Source organism: Phacochoerus africanus, chromosome 3 (genome assembly GCF_016906955.1).
Source record: "Phacochoerus africanus isolate WHEZ1 chromosome 3, ROS_Pafr_v1, whole genome shotgun sequence".
Lineage (NCBI taxonomy): Eukaryota > Metazoa > Chordata > Mammalia > Artiodactyla > Suidae > Phacochoerus > Phacochoerus africanus.
In genome coordinates this window covers 151,971,880-151,992,337 of record NC_062546.1, presented here as the reverse complement: position 1 = coordinate 151,992,337, position 20,458 = coordinate 151,971,880, and the positions used below count along the sequence as shown (strand labels likewise).

General features: G+C 36.6%; 1 protein-coding gene across 3 annotated transcripts in view; it reads right to left on the bottom strand.

Annotated features, from left to right (window-relative positions):
• UBE2E3 (ubiquitin conjugating enzyme E2 E3) overlaps window positions 1-20,078 on the bottom strand; it is a 92,443-nt gene extending 72,365 nt beyond the window's left edge. The window contains exons 1-3 of one of the 3 annotated variants that reach the window (XM_047773007.1): window positions 19,946-20,078; window positions 18,694-18,912; window positions 16,871-16,921 (exon numbers count right to left, since the gene is read on the bottom strand). In XM_047773007.1, coding sequence (XP_047628963.1) covers window positions 16,871-16,921; window positions 18,694-18,887 — 245 coding nt within the window. In that variant the 5' untranslated portion in view covers window positions 18,888-18,912; window positions 19,946-20,078. Of the gene's footprint in view, window positions 1-16,870; window positions 16,922-18,693; window positions 18,913-19,349; window positions 19,501-19,539; window positions 19,666-19,945 lie in introns of those variants that run through there. The other 2 variants (XM_047773006.1, XM_047773008.1) reach the window with 2 other exon arrangements.
• Between the last annotated feature and the right edge of the window lie 380 nt (window positions 20,079-20,458).

Genomic DNA, 20,458 nt, shown 5'->3' with positions numbered 1-20,458 from the left:
ATGGTATTCGTCTTTCTCTTTCTGACTTACTTCACTTGGTATGAGAATCTCTAGTTGCATCCATGTTGCTGCAAATGCCATCATTTCGGGGTTTTTTATGGCCGAATAGTATTCCACTCTATATATGTACTACATCTTCTTAATCCATTCATCTGTTGATGGACATTTAGATTGTTTCCATGTCTTGGATATTGTGAATAGGCTGCAATGAACATAGAGGTGCATTATCTTTTTCAATTATAGTTTTTGTCTAAATATATACCCAGGAGTGGGAATGCTGGATCATATGGGAGGTCTATTTTTAGTTTTCTGAGGAACGTCCGTACTGTTTTCCACAGTGGTTGTACCGATTTACATTCCCACCAACAATGTAGGAGGATTCCCTTTTCTCCACACCCTCTCCAGCATGTGTTACTTGTAGACTTATTAATGATGGCCATTCTGACGAGCATGAGGTAGTAACTCATTGTAGTTTTGATTTGCATTTCTCTAATAATTAGTGATGCTGAGCATCTTCTCATGTGCCTACTGGCCATCAGTATGTCTTCTTTGGAGAAATATATATTTAGGTCTTCTGGCCATTTTTGATTGGGTTGTTTTTGTGTTGTTTGTATATTTTGGAGATTAAGCCCATGTCAGTTGCATCATTTTCAACTATTTTCTCCCATTCCATAGGTTTTCTTTTTGTTGTTTTTAATGGTTTTCTTTGCTGTGCAAAAGCTTGTAAGTTTGATTAGGAACCACTGGTTTATTTTTACTTCTGTTGCCCTTTGGGAGACTGACCTAAGAAAACAATGGTATGGTTTACGTCAGATAAGATTTTGCCTGTGTTCTCCCCCAGGAGTTTTATGGTGTCTTGTTTTAAGTCTTTAAGCCATTTTGGGTTTATTTTTGTACATGCTGTGAGGATGTATTCTAGTTTCACTGATTTACATGTAGCTATCCAGTTTTCCCAGTATTACTTGCTGAAGAGACTGTCTTTTTCCCATTTTCTTTTCTTGCCTCCTTTGCCAAAGATTAATTTTGACCATAGGTATCTGGGTTTACTTCTGGGTTCTCTATTCTGTTCCATTGGTCTGCATGTCTGTTTTTGGACTACACTGTCTTGATTACTGTAGCTTTGTAGTATTATCTGAAGTCTGGGAGAATTATGCCCCTTGCTTTGTCTTTATTCCCCCCTCAGGACTGCTTTGACAATTCTGGGTCTTTTATGCTTCAATTTAAATTTTTGTATTATTTGTTCTATTTCTGTGAAAAATGTCATGGGTAACTTGATAGGGATCACATTAAATTTGTAGATTGCTTTGGGAAGTATGACCATTTAAACAATATTAATTTTTTCAATCCAGGAGCATGGGATATCTTTCCATTTCTTTGAATCCCCTTCAACTTCCTTTTTAATGTTTCATAGTACTCAGCACATAAATCTTTCATCTCCTTGGCCAGCTTTATTCCTAGGGTATTTGGGAGGGAGGACAATTTTAAAAGGTATTTTATTTTTACCTTCCTTTTGTAATATTTTATTGTTAGTATACAGAAATGCAACTGATTTCCAAATGTTAATCTTATATCCTGCTACTCTGAATTCATTTATCAGATTGAGTAGCTTTTGTGTAGAGTCTTTAGAGTTTTCTCTGTATATAAGCATCATGTCATCTGCATAGAGCGACAATTTTACCTCTTCTCTTTCAATCTGCCTATCTTTATTTCTTTTTTTGTTTGATTTCTGGAGCTAGGACTTCCACTACTATGTTGAATAAAAGTGGTGAGAGTGGGCATCCTTGTTTTATTCCAAATTTTAGCAAGAAGGCTTTCAGCTTTTCTCAGTTAGGTATTATACTGGCCATGGGTTTGTCATAAATGGCTTTTATGATGTTGAGACATGTTCCCTCTATATCCACTTTGGTAAGAGTTACCATCATGAATGGACGTTGAATTCTAGCAAATGCTTTTTCTGTATCTACTGAAATGATCATGTGGTTTTTGACTTTCCTTTTGTTAACGTGGTGTATATTACACTGATTTGCGCATTCTGAACCATCCTTGTGAACCTGGAATGAATCCCACTTGGCCGTGGTATGTGATCTTTTTAACGTTAAAGTATAAATTTTTAAGGTTATTTTACAAATAATTCATTCCATGTTTTCAAATGAATCATCCTCTGTTGATTATCTTAAGATAATTTTTTTTTACATAAAAACAGTGAAATTTAGGGATGTCTCTGTTGCTTTTTGTTTTTTCACTATCTTCCTCCAAAGTTCATTTTTTTAAATGCTGATTTACTTCTATTTTCGGCTGTTTGCACTAAAATTTCATGCCCTCATTAAGTCATTAGCTATACACACATACATATCATACATGTACACACATGGCCCTAATGTTTAGCAGACTCCTCCCACACACTTTTACCAATACTTTTGTATTTTGACACAGGCAGTCAAAGTATACAGGGTGTTTATGTTAAGAAATAGCTACCCTGGAGTTCCTGTCGTGGCGCAGTGGTTGACGAATCCGACTAGGAACCATGAGGTTGCGGGTTCGGTCCCTGCCCTTGCTCAGTGGGTTAACGATCCGGCGTTGCTGTGAGCTGTGGTGTAGGTTGCAGACATGGCTCGGATCCCGCGTTGCTGTGGCTCTGGCGTAGGCCGGTGGCTACAGCTCTGATTCGACCCCTAGCCTGGGAACCTCCATATGCCGTGGGAGCGGCCCAAGAAATAGCAACAACAACAACAACAAAAAAGAAATAGCTACCCATTAAAAATCAAGAAACATAACATTAACTGTTCTTTTCCAACTTCATAGAGAAAAGTGGTATTTCATTATTTCCCCTGCTCCTTCCAACTCTCTTCATCCCAACAATAACCATAAGCCTCAGAGCACTATTTCTCAAAAAACTGATTAGAGTGCAGCTAGTATTTGAATCCCAAGCCATGCTTCTCAAAATGCACATTTTCAGGCCACCTTTGGACTACAAAATTAGAATATCTTCTTTGGATAATAGCTGATTATAAGATTCCCTTGATTCACCAAGCCTAACCAGAACACTTCCCACATACAGCATCAAGGTAAGGTAATCCTACAATTTTTCATACTAACTTGGATACTTCTGAAAGTGAAAAGAAACACTATTAACAATTACACCAAGACAAAAGATATAAACCAGGATGTATGGTCAAAGTAGGGCTCCTGTGGTATGCCACACCTGAGAATTTGACTAGTTTCAGAACTACTTTCAACTAAGGAGTTCATTAACATTCTCCTAAAATGTAATGCAAGAGCATTATACTAAGAGCTGAAAATACAAAGAAACAAGATCCTTCCCAATTCTGGTGCCCAATTCAAGTGGGAAGAATGGGCACATGACAAGAGGCGGTAAATAGAGAATAAATAATATGGAAGTCTCTCAAAAGAGAGATGTGCAGGAAAGGCTTCACAAGGATGTAGGATTTGAAATAAGCCTGAAAGGAACCCTACTGTTTGGTGGATGAAAGCCATTCGAGGCAGTAAGAGAAAGTAAATAAAGATGTAGAGCCCAGAAAATCCATGTCACTTACACCCAGGGGTGGGAAATAGACTGCTTTTTCTAGAGCATACCTTTTATACATAATAGAAGATAAAAATAAAGATTAGAGCCAAAGGCAAAAATCTTGATGGACAACCACTAAGATTTCTGAAAGCATTCCGTAATCAAAAAGCATCTCTGACACAACGTGGCATGAGTGTTGAGGGATGATGAGAAGGGATAAAAGACACGAAGGTGAAAAAAGAATACATACCACACAAAGAAGGAAATACTAAATAGTAAAGAACAGTAATCAGGAGAAAGGAGACATTTTGGGAATGTCAAAAAGAAGTTGAAAGATATATAAGAAAATAGGCATGAAAAAGACATTAAAAATAAATCATATGACAACTAGATTATCAAATAGCTTTTTAAAATAAAACAGAAGAGGAAAAACCAGATAACACAAAGATGAAAGAAATACAAGACAGAAAAGTGAAAATGTGGCTACATATATGCTCAGTTAACTAAAGATAAATGGGAAACCAAACAGTGGATAAGAAAAGATGACAGAATTAAAAGGACTTTAAAAAAAAAAAACTCTCAAAAATAAGATTAGGGGAATTAGAGACTGTAGACAAATGAAAATGAAAGGTTCAGTTTGAGGCAATGGGCTAGCAGAAAAATCCTGTTAAGAGCACTGATTTTCCTATAAATAAAATCAAATTCATTGATAATAAAAAGTTCAAAGGAGTATACAGAGACACATATTTGCCAGAGAGTGTGTATATGTACATGTTAAGCTCATGCACAAAGCTTAAATTTAGTATAAGATTTCAGAGTTTGGGGGAGGTGTAAAAAAGTAAAATGCTAGAATATGAAAATACCTATTTTTGCATGTAAGACAATTACATATGCCATAAAAATCATATATGTTTGGTCATGATAGATTTTATAGAAGTCTATTATACACTACCTCTAGCAATGCTATACAAGTATTTTTATTACAACATTATGCTTGGCTACCATTACAATGTGGAATCTAGCACAGTAATTTGCAACTGGAAATAACTCCTCTTCCACCCAAGACATTTGGAAATAGAAGGAGATGGTTTCTGATGGCCACAATATTGAGAGGCCTTACCAGCTTTATGTCAGCAAAGATACCCAGTGTCTTCTAAGGTAAAGCACAGCCCAGCCCAGAATTTAATTCTTGTGATAAACTGATTCTGATAAAGGTCTTTGCATCCAACTTGATCCACTTTAGTTCAGAACTTAAAAACACATCTATAGTTCTAATAAAGATATTTCAGTTATGCTAATGCTCAGACCTTAATTATCCCTTGACAAATGATGAAGAGGTGGCTAGGAACAGGTCAGATATTTAAAACAGTAACTTAAAGTATTCAGTTTTCAAAATAATACCTAGGGCAACGGTTAAGTTGAAAAACATGAATTTGTATTACTTTACCACCAGAAATGTCCATGCAACTTTTATACATCCAAAGTTTCCTAAGGCAAAGCAATTTAAGTTGAAGTTGACTTAAAATTAAGATGGTCTATAAGGATTATAGTGCCAATATTCTAAAGTACTGCAATGGACTGAAACATAACAAATGAGTTCACAATGACTCTGAAAAGAATACTAGGAAACCAACTCATTATTTGAAAAGGAAGAAAAAAGTAAATCTGATAAACAAGGGTAAAAATTAAGCATGTATCCTGACTTCACTAAGTTACCAGATCAGAATAGAAGATGTGGATAAGTTTCTCTTTAGAGATGTATTCCAATGGCTCCAGGTATCACAAAAAGACAATCAGATCTTATGTGTTTACTCAAAGAAAAGCTCACTACCACCTATGAAGAAATATTGTCAAAAGAAAAGGGGGGGAGGGGTAATCAATCCTAAATTGGAACAAGCCTCTTGACCCAACTCCCAAAGTTATAGGAAATGTGAACACAAAGAAAGATATTAAACTATGCCATAAGAGTGCAATGAGCAAAATCCAGACTCAGATTAGAAGAGATACAAAAAACATATCAACCCATCACAATGTGACTTATTTGGATACTGAATTGAATTAGTTGTGGGGAGGAAAGGCAGACAACCCTGAGATATTTGTAAATCTGAACACTGACTAATTTAGAAATTCTGTTATTTAGATGTGTTAATAACACTGTGGTTAATAACACTGTGTAAAAGAGGTCCTTATCTTTTGAAAATGCATACTGAAATATCTGTTCTTTAAAAATGTAGACAAAATGATGCCTGAGATCTGCTTCAGTGTAATATGGGAGGGTGAAATGGCTGGGGTTACAAAATGGAACAAGATTGGTCAAGGGTGAAAATTACTGAAACTGGGAGACCACTACATGGGTATTCATCACACTAGTCTATCTTACGTCTGTATATACGTCAAGTTCTTCATAATAAAGTTATTTTAAAAAAATTTAAAAACCTCAACAGAAGGAAAAGCAATCATTTCCAACATGTGTATCTTAAGGCTTATAAAAGAACAAAATGAATACTTGGCATAGTCTTCTAATAGATATGGGGATATTAACCATCTGGGAGGATATAACAGAAATGTCTTTAAAAATTTTAAACAGACACTGATGTAAGAAAATCTAAAAGTACACTAGTTAAAACTGTCATTGAATTCCACCCTAAGTTTGTGTTCAAACCCTTCAAATGTTACATTTTCCCTCTTTGTGATAGCAGGTAAATTTACTACAAATATATATATAAAACAAATCCAACAAATACTACCAATACCCTCAGAAACAAGTGTGAAACAAAAATAAAACCATAAAGCCAAGGTCTTACGATGCCCTCTATATTTTGTTGTTGCTACTGTTTAAATTGAGAAGACTACAGAAAGCAGTAGGAAGCCATAAAAAATATGTAGCCACAATCTTCTAAGATCGATTCTCTTGGGGACTTTAAATAAATGGATTCTTGACCTACTAAAATTTAATGTTAAAAAAATGATCCATTTGTAAAGGGCCTATAAGATTGTAAATGGCGAAACAAACTACAAATAACCACCCTCAGAAAGGGAATGAATGGTGTTTATAAAAAGCGAGTCTCATGGATGTAAAGGGAGAATCATCATGATTTATAAGTAAAGGAAAATAAAATAAAAAGGTAACAAAATTCATGTTTCCCTAGGCCTTTCACTCAGACCAAAACATGTGGAGCTATATTCCCAAAAGCAATTTCAGACTAGAGATGTCTTTATTTTTCCCCAGACAAGCGAGAAGTTAAACAGAATGACAAAGTATATTTACTCTGGGACAATGAAGCAGCAAAGAAACTTCAGAATGGTATAAATGGTGCAAATCTCTCCAAAACAGGCAGACTAAACCTTAGACAATAAATGAACACTGGCAATATTGCAGTCCCTTTCAAAGTTCTATCTGCTGCAAATAACCATAAAATTAAGGTTATATACACCAAGGACCAAATAGAGGAGGCTTGGATTTTTAAAAGTTTAATAACTAGAAATTTGACCCTCTTGCTATTACTTAGGTTAATCATGTCTTACTGACCTGCACATCTAACACGGGTGTTAAAAACAAGCTTATGCTGTTTCTTCTCTATACCCTTATAAAACTGATGAACTGCCAACAGAAAAGAAAAATCTGAAAATTTTAGAATTTAACTTTAATATTGCATTTAGACAAGAAGCAAGACACAGACTTGACTCACAAAATTCATTAGTTTCCTCAAGCTAAAATGAACTATATAAACCTAGCAGGTCACACTGGAAACATTAAGTCTGTTTTGCCAAGTGGACCAGCTTCTCTTCCAAAGAGACTCCCAGGAAAAAAAAAAAAAAAACAAGCCCTCATATCATTATCTAGGAATATATCTGTATAAATTCACAGGTTTAAGAAAAACAGTGCTTAAATAAACTATGAAACTATATAAAACAAAACAAAGTTAAGAGAGATCTAAAATAAAGGAAGATTTCCATAAAAAGTCAGATCTGGTATCAGGATTAAAAAATAACAAGTACACATGTTGCTGAGGAATCAGCATTAAAATACTTCTAAAATCCTTTATGACTGGGGCTTTTCCCCATAAAGCTAGAAATTGTATCTGTAGTGAGATGTTTTTCCCAACTTCAAAGCAATTCATAAACATAGACCGCTTCATAATACCCCAGAGAAAAAAGCTGAGGTAGATTTAAAGCCATTTCTTTACCCAAAGAAAAGCCTTACTACACAAGGAATTACAAGCCAGAGAACAAAGATTTGCTTTTTCGTTGTGATCACATTCAATCCCTGACCTTCTTCCTTACAAGGAAAAAGAACAGGCAAGAGAGCTGGAAACTTGGGGAAAGTTCCCTGAAAAGAAAATGCTTCTGAATGATTAAAAAAAAAAAAAAAAAAAAACTGGAGTTTCCATTATGGCTCAGCATGTTATCCAGGACAATATGGGTTCAATCCCTGGCCCTGCTCAGTGGGTTAAGGATCCAGCACTGCTGTGAGCTGCAGTGGAGGTCACGGATGTTGCTTGGATACGGCGTTGCTGTAGCTGCAGCTCTGATTCAACCCCTAGCCTGGGAACCTCCATATGCTGCGGGTATGGCCCTAAAAAGATGAAAAAAAAAAAAAAAAAAACAACAACTAAGGCAGACCTACCACCCCCAAGCCAAAGAAGGAACTGTTCTTTCTCCAACTGGATCTCTCTTGCCAGGTTCTAAAACCATACAGTACTTTGGATCCTTCAAGAGACTATAAGCAAATAGGATATACTAACACTAAGCATGCACTTATAGACCCATAAACAACTGAATGCTTTTACCAAATTTCTCCAGCAGCATACAAAAGCGTTAAGTGCTTACTTTCACATTAAAAGTATGCCTAGATTTTTGCCCTGGAGCTGTTATGTATGTATATAAGCACTACACATGTAACAACTTTCAGATTAGGTTTTGAAATCTTAACAAGAATGATACTTCATAAGATTGTTTGGGGAATTAAGCAAGATAGAACATTAATAGGCATGATACCATGGAATCCAGTAGAGTGTCAGGCTGGGTGCTCAATTATTTCCTCTTTCCTCTTTTCTGAAATGAGAGTGAAAGGCACTTACTCATGAAGTATATATCCTTCATAAATAGGTAGAGGAACTGATTTTTCTCACTGAATACCCACATGCTCCCCTAGGTTTTCCAGCCACAGTTAGTTGAGGCCATGTGATTAATTCACGTCTTACTTCCAGTCCAAAGCACATTAAATTAAAGCCAGAACATGACCCTCTAGCTATCTTGCCTGGACACATGTTCCAAGTGGCAGAGCTACAGGATGTAAGCTGCACAGATCCAAGCCAACACATGGAAGAGCTACCCAAGACAGTCCCTGGGCCTACAGTGGACTTCACACAAGTGAGAAATAAACATTTACATGTTCATGTTTTAAGCTTTCTATGTTTTTTGTTAATGCAACACAGCTTAGCAAAATTTAACATATCCTTCTAAAGCCTAACTGTATTCAAATGCTGTTAAGACAAAATGCATACACATAAAAATGGCCAGTCCTGTGTTTAAGTATTAAAGGATATATTCCTTTTTGTGAAACTTTGTATATCCATAACCAATAGAATAATTAAAAGATAATATTGATAGCAAAGTAGAAAAATAATCCAGTATACAAGAATAGCTTAAAAAAAATCTGATACTTATAGTTTTACCTTAAGGAGAAAGAACTCTAAAATCAAGAGCCTCAATTTTTTTCTAGTTAAGCATACAATTAAAAAGAAAAAAGTAATGATCCAAAAATAACAACTGAGGAACTAAAAACAGCTATTAGGAAACAGGTAAATGAAAGAAAAACAGAACAAGACTGTTAATATCCTTTCACCATGCACAAAATAGCTGGTGTCATTTGTCACCGTACAATTCTGGAATCCCAAAGCTCTAAAAATCAAAGGAATAAAAACTTTAACAAAAATAATTTGGCAGCAACACCAACACGAACTAACATGAAACTATCTGTAGTCTCTATTTATCCCACTTGTATGAACACATAGTTTTGGTGTAGAAATATGAATGTGTTTGATTACAGGGTAGTGCCTTAGAACCCACTGGGGTGTTACAAAAAAAACACAACAAACACATCACATTCCCTTTCTAAAATCTGAATCCACATTCTCAAACACCATTGGCCCTATGGGCCTGAAATAAAAGATTGAGCACTTTTAACAATAATCAAAGTAAATAATCTCTGTATTGTCTCAATGATAAAAATAAAAATCAAATGAAGAACATGACTGACTAATCTATTTGTAATTCAATGTACTGAATCAAATGAATTTTGATGATTTTCCAATGATATTTCTACTCTATGGTACTTCAATATTCCTATTAGCCACACAGAAACAGTCAGCCTAAAGCTAGTATCATGCAAGGGTATGTAAGTAACTAGCAAGAGACTAGTTAATTAAAAATACTGTTGTAAGTATTATTTCTAGCCTCAATATACCCTAATTTAGCAAGTAATCAAGGTAGCCTATAGGTTCACAGAAAACAACACACATGTATCAGATAATATAAGATAAACTATAGCATAAGAGTAGTGGGAGATAGGGATACCAAGTTGAGGAAAGTATAGGAGAATATACTCAGAAAGCATCACTATAAGATAGGAAAACAGTAAAAAGCAAACTATGCAAAAATTAAAAAGGTAATATATTGGAATAAATATTAACTACAGGATTTCTCAACCTCAGCACTACTTCCATTTCAGTCCAGGTAAATCTTTGTGGGTGAGGGCTGACCTAGGCACTGAAAGGTATTTAGCAGCACTCCTGACCTCTACTCACTGAATTACCAGTGGTGGCTCCTCTTTCCTCAGTTGTGAAGTCTCTGGGCACTGCCAATTGTCCCAAAGACTGAGGGGGGAGGGGATAAGGAAACAAAAATTACCCCTAGTTGAGAACAACCAATCCAGAGGCAGGAGAAATATTAAAAGTTTAAAGATGTTTCTTTTAGATTGTACTCAAATGCCAAACATGTTTCCTGGTCAAAAGCAACATGGGAATGAAAAAAAAAATCATTTTCGATTTCTCTAGATCTACAAATGGTTTTATTTTATGTATTTATCTTAATTTTGTAGATAGATGAGAATGGCAGATCAAGTTCTCCATTCTCAATCAGAATGGCCCTCACACACTCTAAGCAACAATGGCTTGTTTACTTTTTTTTTTTTAACAGCCCACACCTGCAGCATATGGGGTTCCTGGCTACTGGTCGAACTGAGCTGCAGCTGAGACCTACACCATAGCCAGGGCAACACCAGATCCAAGCCGCACCTGCAACGTATGCCACAACTTGCAGCAACATCAGAGCCTTGACCTGAACAAGGCCAGGGAGCAAACCCACATCCTCAGAGAGACAACACTGGGTCTATAACCCACTAAGCCACAATGGGAACTCCTGCTGACTTTCTTATAACTAAACATATCCATCTTTGTTATAGGAACTTATTCAAGGAGGAAATAAGGGACCAACTGGTCACCTACAGAAAGGAACAAAACAATTTAGGAGTCTTGTATGTAGATGCAAAGTAACCACAAAACTTTTTAAATGCACAATTTTCACCCACTTTGTGATTACATTATCTGCATTGAACTTAAATAGATCTCTAATAAAAATGTGACCTATCAGGGGTGGAGAATGACATCATTCTTTTGGAAAAAAATTTTTAGTCACAACAGTAGTGAGTCCTTCTGCTACACTGGCATATATGAGGGAAATAGCCTCACTGTGAATCAATTTCCTTTTATAATAAAAGTGGTAGCCAAATATGTCTGAATAACCATATAAAAATTACAATGATGAAAAAGTAAAAAATATAGGAGTTCCCATCGTGATTCAATGGTAACAAACTCGACTAGGATCCATAAGGATGCCAGTTTAATCCCTGGCATCGCTCAGGAGGTTAAGGATCCGGTGCTGCCGTGAGCTGTGGTGTACGTCACAGACATGGCTTGGATCCTGCACTGCCATGGCTGTGGCCGTGGCTGGCAGCTACAGCTCCAATTCAACCCCCAAGCTGGGAACTTCCATATACAGTGAGTGTGTCCCTAAAAAGGGAAAAAAAAAAAAAAAAAAAAGACTAGATTAGATATTTAATTTTCTCCAAACCAGCCATTATTTCACCTAGAATTTCTATTCCTTCAATTTACTTATTAATTTAATAAATCCTCACATGCAAAGCACTATGTGAAGATACAAAGATGCTTAAGACAATCCTCCTTTCAAAGTAGCACTAACTCTTGTAGAAGACAGACGAACAAGTAAATAATTACAGTACATAGCATTAACACACTGGATTGTGTATTAAGCTGTGTTGAAGCAACTATTAGCTTACTGAAAAATGAAATATCATTTAAAATTATCAGTAATGTCCAAGTACCAAGAAAAATCCTCATGATTTTTGAGATTTAGGCTGATGCCAAAATTTAATTAATAATAAAATAAGAATTATCTCTTGGTAGCTGACCACAGTAGAGTAGGATGCAAAACACTTTCAGTCAAAGTAGTTCTGTACTTCTCTGTTTCACAAATCAAGTAAGATTTAATTTTTATAAAAAGGTAGTTACAGGATTTTTCAAGCATTGAAAATAAAAGGATTAGATGATTAACGATACAATTTTGTTTTATAAAATAGGGTACCTTCATGTAGCACACACTAATATAAGCAATAACAATAAATGTATAAAAGAAAAAGCAATCTATTCATATGCGTAAGAGGGTTTTTTAAACCAAGTATTGTATAAGCAACCAGCAAAGCTGTGTAGCTATTACATGTTATTCTGATGACCCGCCTTCATATACCTATTTGAAAAGGCTCCCCAAATCTCTCCTTACATCACAGAGAAGCAAAGAATCCTATGTTTAGATAACAGATATATTATATCAATTCAGAATCTAAATTTTACAAACACTGATATAATCTCATTCTCAGTAAAACTACAAATTCTTATAATGGAATATTTAAAAGGGAAAACAACTATCGCTATTATTTAAAAATGTTTTATTATAATTCACTGGACAATCAGAACATTTTCTACTGAATTAAATATCATTGACCGTAAGCACATTCCTTTAAAGGGATATACTATTTGTTTAACTTTGCCCAATGTTCTTAGGTTCATTTTCATTTTTTATTCATGTTCCAAAGTGCCTCTTTTACTAACATCAAAAAACAGCTGCTTGATATATTCTCAATAAATAATCATTTATTTAATTATTAAATTAATAGGTGCAGAATTAAGGTGAAATTATTCCTATAGTAGGATGCTGATGCAGTAAAAAAAAAAATGACAACAAATATGAGAGCATACTGCTAAACTAGCTCTTTAACTACGCTATGGCCACTTTATTGACCCAATTACACTGTTAAAAAAATTAAAATATGTTAATTCATCTACTCCTCACAACAAACTTAGAAAGTGGGTATTGGGGGTATCACTTTAATCTCCATTATACACCTAAGAAACTGAAAGACAGATATAGCCCATAACCTATCTAAGGTAACACAGTTAATAAGTGCCAGAGCAAGGATTTGAACCCTCACAGCACAGATCCAGTATCAGTGCTTTTCAAATCTTAATATACATACAATTCACCAGGGAATGCTAATAAAATTCAGATCCCAATTCAGTACTTCTGCAGTGGGGAAGGCAAGATGCTGCATTTCTAAAAATCTCACCCGTAATGCAGATACTGCTGGTCTGAAGATAGAAGCAAAGTCCTATCTTCCCTAGAAATGGTGCAGAGCGGTGGTAACCCTCAAAAGGAGGTAGAGCTCATCCACAATTAGACAATTAGGCTTATGAGTAAAACAGGGTTTGTCAACTTCTGGTCTAGAACTTAACTGCTGCTTCTGTTAATTTTTTTTTTAAAAAGAAGAAAATTAGCAAAATTTGCAAGCATTATAGTAGCTACTTTCAGATTTTACACATTAATACTATAACTTGATAATGTAACACATCCCTCCCAATAAGGCCTTTCTAACATTCAAATACTATTTACAAATGTCCCTGACTAGCCACCTTAACATATATTCAACCTGAACATATTAAAGAATATTTTTAAAGCATATTTTTGTACTTTCTCAGATATGGAAAGAATCAGAATCTGAGTTAAAAATCCAGCACCTTTCTAAACTTTTGCCACATGTCAAGTGGTAACTAAGAGGACAAGGACACCCTTTGGGAAGGAGATATAAATGTCTAAACAGCACATCACTCAATTCTAGTCAATAACTTTCTCTAAAAACAGATAAGGAAATGTACATAATACAATTTCCCTTCATCCTCACTGGTCTATCAACTGCTGATATTGTAATCGAGAATACATAAAGAATATAAATTGAAGTTAGGATTATATCCCTGTGTTTAGAATGCTTTGGCCTAAAGCACTCCGATACTTAAAAACTGAAATGCCATCAAATCATTGGAAATAACACTTTACCAAACTTTCATACTATCAGGAAAAGAAATATCAATACTTTTAAAATATACTCAAACATGTTTAAAGCCACACACTTAATTCAACAATTAAATCTTTCCTATGATCACCTTGAGTGTATACATATTAGACACAGCTATATAATAACTAAAGAATATTTTATTAATTGGACACCAGAAGGGATTTAAGAAAAATCTTAAGTCTGAGTAATTTTGGTTTGGTTGAGTTTTCTTGTATTTCATTCAAGTTTTTCCTGCATGTACACAGATATACCTTACAATTCTTCCCCGAAGAATTACGTCACAGACTTTTGACAAGTTCATAAAAATCACATTCAAAACCTTAATGGCATTCTGATTAACTACAAATGAAAGTCAAAACAATTAAGTTTCATAGCTTTCAGGCAATACGAATTCATATATTCTAGAATTATTAATATAGAATCCCACTTTTAATTATAACATAAATTAATAAATTTAAACTGTACAACCACTATAAAGCTAAAATTCTCACCGATGCACCTGTGAATTACAAGGACACCATAGGTATATATCTGACACAAAGATGAATATATAATACAAATTTGGAAATTTGTCAAAATCCTAGCATGCCTCCACTAAATCCTCAATATTCCAAATTCCTGCTCAAGGACAAGGACTAGATCTTTCACCCAAAAGAATCTGAAGACTTATAGTAAAACACACAAAGCACGTGGATATTTTACTTGTCTGGAATATGAAAGAAGACTGTCCCTAAACTAATAAAAAATACTTCTCCAGTCCCACACTAAGACAGATAATTTGTTGGTTTTTTTTTTCTTTAATCACTCACAGAGTCATAAAGAAACTCATATATTACAAGAACCAGAGAAGTGAAAGATGCTATTTGCAATAGTTACAAGCTGGGAAGAAGGAAAGCACAGACGATGTATTCTGAGTTAATGCTTACAAGCAAGCTCAAAGGTTTACTATTTCACTATTATTTCACCTAAATGTGAAGCATTATTTCATGGACTGAAAGGAAATCTGGCATATGAAGAGAAAAATAAAAATAAGTTAAACTTTCTATCTCCAAGAAAGACTACTTCCTCTAAAATAATCCTCAGTGACCTTGTGGCAACATTCCTGGGTTAAACATGTAAAGCATGTTTCTTCAGCAACTGCAACACTAAGCTACTGCTCAGAGTAGCTTCAACACGTGTACTGGGCTTGCTAGATTTAAACAACTACCCTACTTTGTGCCATTTGCAGAAAATCAACAACAACAAAAAAAACCTTTAAAAAAGTCTGCAATTTTAAAACATTTAAGAGTTTTGAATTGATAGATCTTTACATCTTTTATGATGAGAAATACCAAATACACTCTGCAAGTTAAGTGATTCTTCCAGAGAGCAAATTTAACTTGACCTCCCTAAACGGCTACAGATTTGACACACCATTTAGAAGCCTGGAAGGAAATACTTCAACTTATTTATTCTCTAAAGCAATACTGTTCAACAGAAATAAAATGTAAGCCACATATGTAATTTTAAATTGTCTTATGCTACATTAAAATGGTAAAAATGCGAAATTATTTTTAAAACATTTCATATAACCCAACATATCAAAAATATTAATATTTTCAATATGTAATATTTTTTGAAAATCAATAAGGTATTTTACACTTTCTTCTTCAAACTAAGTTTTCAAAATCTGATGTGTATTTAACATTTACAGCACATCGCATTTAGGTCTACAACTGAAAATCTGGACAGCACAACTCTAATACTCTGAGATCTGTCATCCTACTATCTGTTTAAAATCAGTTTATTTACATTCAGATTTCCTTTCTGAACTGAAATGGCTGATTACAAATAAGGATCAGATCACCTTATCGAAGGAACCAGTTCACACTCAAAAAGAAGCAATTGGATTATACTCTATTATATCTCAAGCAGACTTCAGAAATAGGTCCGATCATCCATCACAAGCAAACACAACGTGCAGCAAAAATATAGGTAAGACTAGAAAACATTTTCATATCAAACCATTTAACAATGTCCTATTTCTAGCAGCCACTCTCCTTTTTTGAGCAAGTATCTCCATGCAAATTATCTACAAGACTGTTTTTCTAAGTTTGATGAATTGTGGAAGCCATACAGTCACTGTTGAAAAACTAAGCAGTAAGATGAATTTAAAAAGAAGTTTCAGGGAAAAACTACCAACCAGTTACTTCCAATATACCTTATACCAACCAACAGTCTTTACATGAGTTTCACTGAAATGACTTCTTCCCACAAATTTCAATTCATTTACTGCTTTTCATACATATTTCAAGTACCAAAATTACTAAGAATTTTCCCAATTAGACCATCTGGTTAAAATGTAAACAATTTCAACAATGCATTCTCTAGAAAACAACAACTAAAACCATTAGCTTAGCACATAAAATTTGTCCTTAAGGACAGAAACAACTATACTCTTGTTTACTGAATTTACATTTTATAACACCACATTCAGCAATTTCTAAATTTGGAAGGTCAGTTCGGATCGCACACAAGCGGTAACTTTACAGCTTAGCCAAATTTTAGAAGTTTCTGCAATATACTTCTGAACACACACACTCCATAGAAATATTACAGCAGAACAAAAATCAGCACCATTCAAACTAATCCCAGCAAGAAGCACAAAATCAATAATATTCTTAAATCCCAAATGCATGATACCTGCTCAAGTTTTTTCTCCCATATTTAATTCATCTTAGACAATTTTTGTTTAATTCACTTGCAGAGCTAAAAAGCAAATGAACCTTCTTCTGCAGCACAAATATCTAAGGCTGAAACATGAATCTCTTGATGTTTTTCCACAATTTGAAATTAAAACAACAAAATTTGTTTTTTACCTGCAGTTAGGAGGAGGATCAAGGGTTATTTCAGCTAGCTCCTTCTGAATTCTGTTAGTGAAATGAGAACAGACAAAAAGGATTTGAGAGAGTCTACAGAATAACCGGGGAATTACACTGCCCTCTACCACCATGCAGTTAAATGCAAGGCTGGCTTCGCCTTCAGTAATGCTAACATGGCTGCTTCCTCTTTGTTCTCAGAGGCATAACCCAAATCCCTTAACAGAAACTTTGCAGCTTTTTTTCTCACTTGCTACTGTAAATAAGTAGGACATTTACACCTGATTTGAGAAATAGTCTTCCACTAGTAGTCAATAAAAGATATAAAATGCATTTTAAAACACTTTTTACAAAAGAAATTCTCTTTTCAAGCTTATATGCAAATGAGACAAGAAGGGAGGAGGGAAAGCACTAGAATATTTGACAATGACTTCAAGCCACTTTTACCGAGGTGAGAATTAGCCAGCCACTGCAAGAGCACATTAATAATTTGCACAATATTTTATCTGTCAGAAAAAAGTTTGAATTTACAAATATTTTTACCAGTGAAAAACTTGAAAAGGACTCTGGCATTTTTATTTAACCCAATCTGTTTTCCCTGACCTTAAGTACAGCACTTAAATTTAATAAATTCAGGAGGAGAAGAGGTAATGACAGCCTTGAGGTAAGAGGAAAAAAAAGCAGTTCTCCTATTTTATTCAAATTTAAAATGCTTTCAAAACTTAAGATGTGTTTAATGTTCCTCAACAAGATTACAACAAACTGAAAAGGATTTTAAATTTTTTCAATGACCTCTTTCATTTCATAAAATACTCGTTATTAATACTTGATTACTGACACAACAGTAAAAAATTCATAGAAAATTACTACAGCATGCCAACATTTGATCAGCTTTTATATTTTCTTTTTCTTTTGGTTGTGATAAAAAAAATGAACAAAATGTCGATACTGCTGAAGGCTGTAGAAACATCTGATGTATAATTCCTAGAATTCATGGATATTCCACAACTACCACCACTGATGGGAGTCCCATTAACAGAATCTTTTTTTTACCATCACAGATAATATTAATAAACAGGAAACAAATGATCTTTCTCTTATATGCAACAAAATATGTTTCTCCTGCTGTTGAGTATTAACATGTCAAGCATATCCACAAGTTTTAGAGTGGAGAGGCACTATGGCAAAGTTTTCAATCACCAAGTGCCACCTAAAATGTAAATGGCTGCTTTTCAGTTTTATTTGCCCTCACAAGGACACACGAATATAACCGCAGTTTAACTACAAAAAGTAATACCTGGGACATATGACTTAAAGTCAGGTTTGTAAAACTGAAAGTGGACTTAGAGCACAGTTTTTAAGTTTGCTTTCAAATATAGCCAAGGAAGGCCTTGAATTTACAAATTTTCTAGCACACATGACTACTTCTGATCATTAAGTTTCATGAAGAGAGGCACTGCTGATCTCTAGAAGTGTCAATTTCAATGAAGAAGAAAATGACTCATAAAAAGGAAATATCCTCAATGTACCAGTTAATTTGAGTTGACCAAATTTTCCTTGCCAACTCCTTAAACAATCTGTCAGAGGTTAATCCAATCTCTCTCCAAGGACACTCTCACTGAAGTTACCAAAGTACAGAACAAGTTTGCCTAAAAGCCTAATTCTAGGGAGGTGGCTTATAGACCATCTAAAGAATGACAACTCATTCAAGTACAAATAAAACTGATCAAGAAGGAAGTATTTTTCAACTATTGCTACTGATGTAAAACCAACAAAAATGTCCAACACAAACAACATGCGTAATCCTTTTTTTCACACATTACCTTTTAGCACTAGTGGATAACTTAGCAGTGGTTTTGCTAGAGAGTTTGGTGTTTTTCTTCTGCTGGGTGGCAGAAGGTTTTCTTTCTTCTTGTTCTTCTGGCTCTGGAGCGGCTGGGTCTCGCTGGTCCGCATCTGAACTACCACTGCTGGTGCTGGGGCTCTCATCATCGGACCTTTGCCGATCACTGGACATCTTGGTGAAGTTATTTCTTGGAAAACTTTTCAATAGAAAAGGAAGAAAGGACAGGTAAGTCTATTAAATAAACCAACAGCATTTTCATCTCTTTATCTTCACCTAAAATCGTATTTTAATGAAAAGACTTCAAAAGTGTTCACACTTATCTCGTCGTAAAGCAAGGTTACAGGGGAGGTGATGGGTCTTACAACGCCAGCGTTCAGGGATTTACCGAACTCAAGTTAGAAAACCCACTCACATTTTTTTCCATCCCTTGGACAATCTATCAATTGTCTACTTTCTCAGAAGGCATGAAACAGATTTGCCAGGGAACTTAGGCAACGAGCATTAATAACATATGACACACTGTAAATAACAGATCTTGCTGAAAAATGTTAAAAAGTCACTAATAACGTCTAAATATTTACACGCTGACATTGGTCAAAGCTACCAAATTCCCTTTCCAAGAGGAAAACATACCCTGTTAATCGCCCATATGCTTATTTAAGGTGGCGATTCCTCCACGGTGCACGTAAGCCTTTAAATACAACACTTAGGAATTTAAAAAATCAACTAACAAGCTGCTCTAGCCGTTTCCACGGCCAGCAGGGAAGATTCATCCGGCCAAGACCGAGCTGCCACCCTGGGAAAAGCAAAATTCAAACTGCACCTTCTGCAAAGCTCCCCATGCCATCAAGGTTCCTCGCTCAATTTTTACATCACGGACCGACATTTTGTCCAAAATAACGAAAAAAAAAATCAGAGGAAAAACAAACAAACAAACAAAGCCCCAAGAAGTGCAACAAATTTCCGCGCCCGCGGAGGCGAGCCGCGGCCGGCGGCGCGGCCACGCAGCTCCGCGGCCCTTTGTGGGGAGGGCCGCGCGGGGGCCGCGGGCAGCGCTCGCCGCGCCGGGCGCCAAGTGATGCGAGCAGCCCGGCCGGCCCCGCCGCGGCTCGCGGACACCGGCGGCGCGGGCGCCCGGCGCGAACAAAGCTGCCCGCCCCCGCCCCCTCCCCCACCGCCGCCGCCGCCCCGGCCGCCCCCCACGCGGCCCCCCGGCCCCGCCGCCTTACCTCGGCCGCCCGCCCGGCCCGCTCGCGCGCCGCTACGGTGTGGGGGAGGGAGAGAGAAAAAAACCCTTCCTTAAGGAAATGGAGGCAGCTGGGGGGGGGGGGAAAGGGGGGGGAGGGAAAAAAAGAAGCCGAGGAGGCTCTGGCCGGGGAGTGTGGAACATTGAAAGTCGGAGGGGGTTGTGCAGTGCCGGGCTCCGGCCGGAGGGTGGCGCCGCCCAGCGCCTTCGGAAAAAAGGGGGGGGGTGGGAGCTCGGCTGGGCGAGGGCGCGAGCTCCCGGCGAGGCGGATGGGACGCGGGAGACCCCCGCGCGCTGTGGCCTCCCGCCGCCGCCTCCCGGCTCGGCTCCTCCCGGCCGCGCAGTCAGCAAGTTCCGAGGCGAGCGCGGGGGAGGGGCGGGCGCGGCGGCGGCGCGCGTGCTCGCTCACTGCTCTCCTGGCGAAGGGGCACGCGCCGCCGGCGGGCGCGAGCCTTTCTCGCGCGCTCCCGCGCGCTCTTTCCGCGCCTCCCTTCAC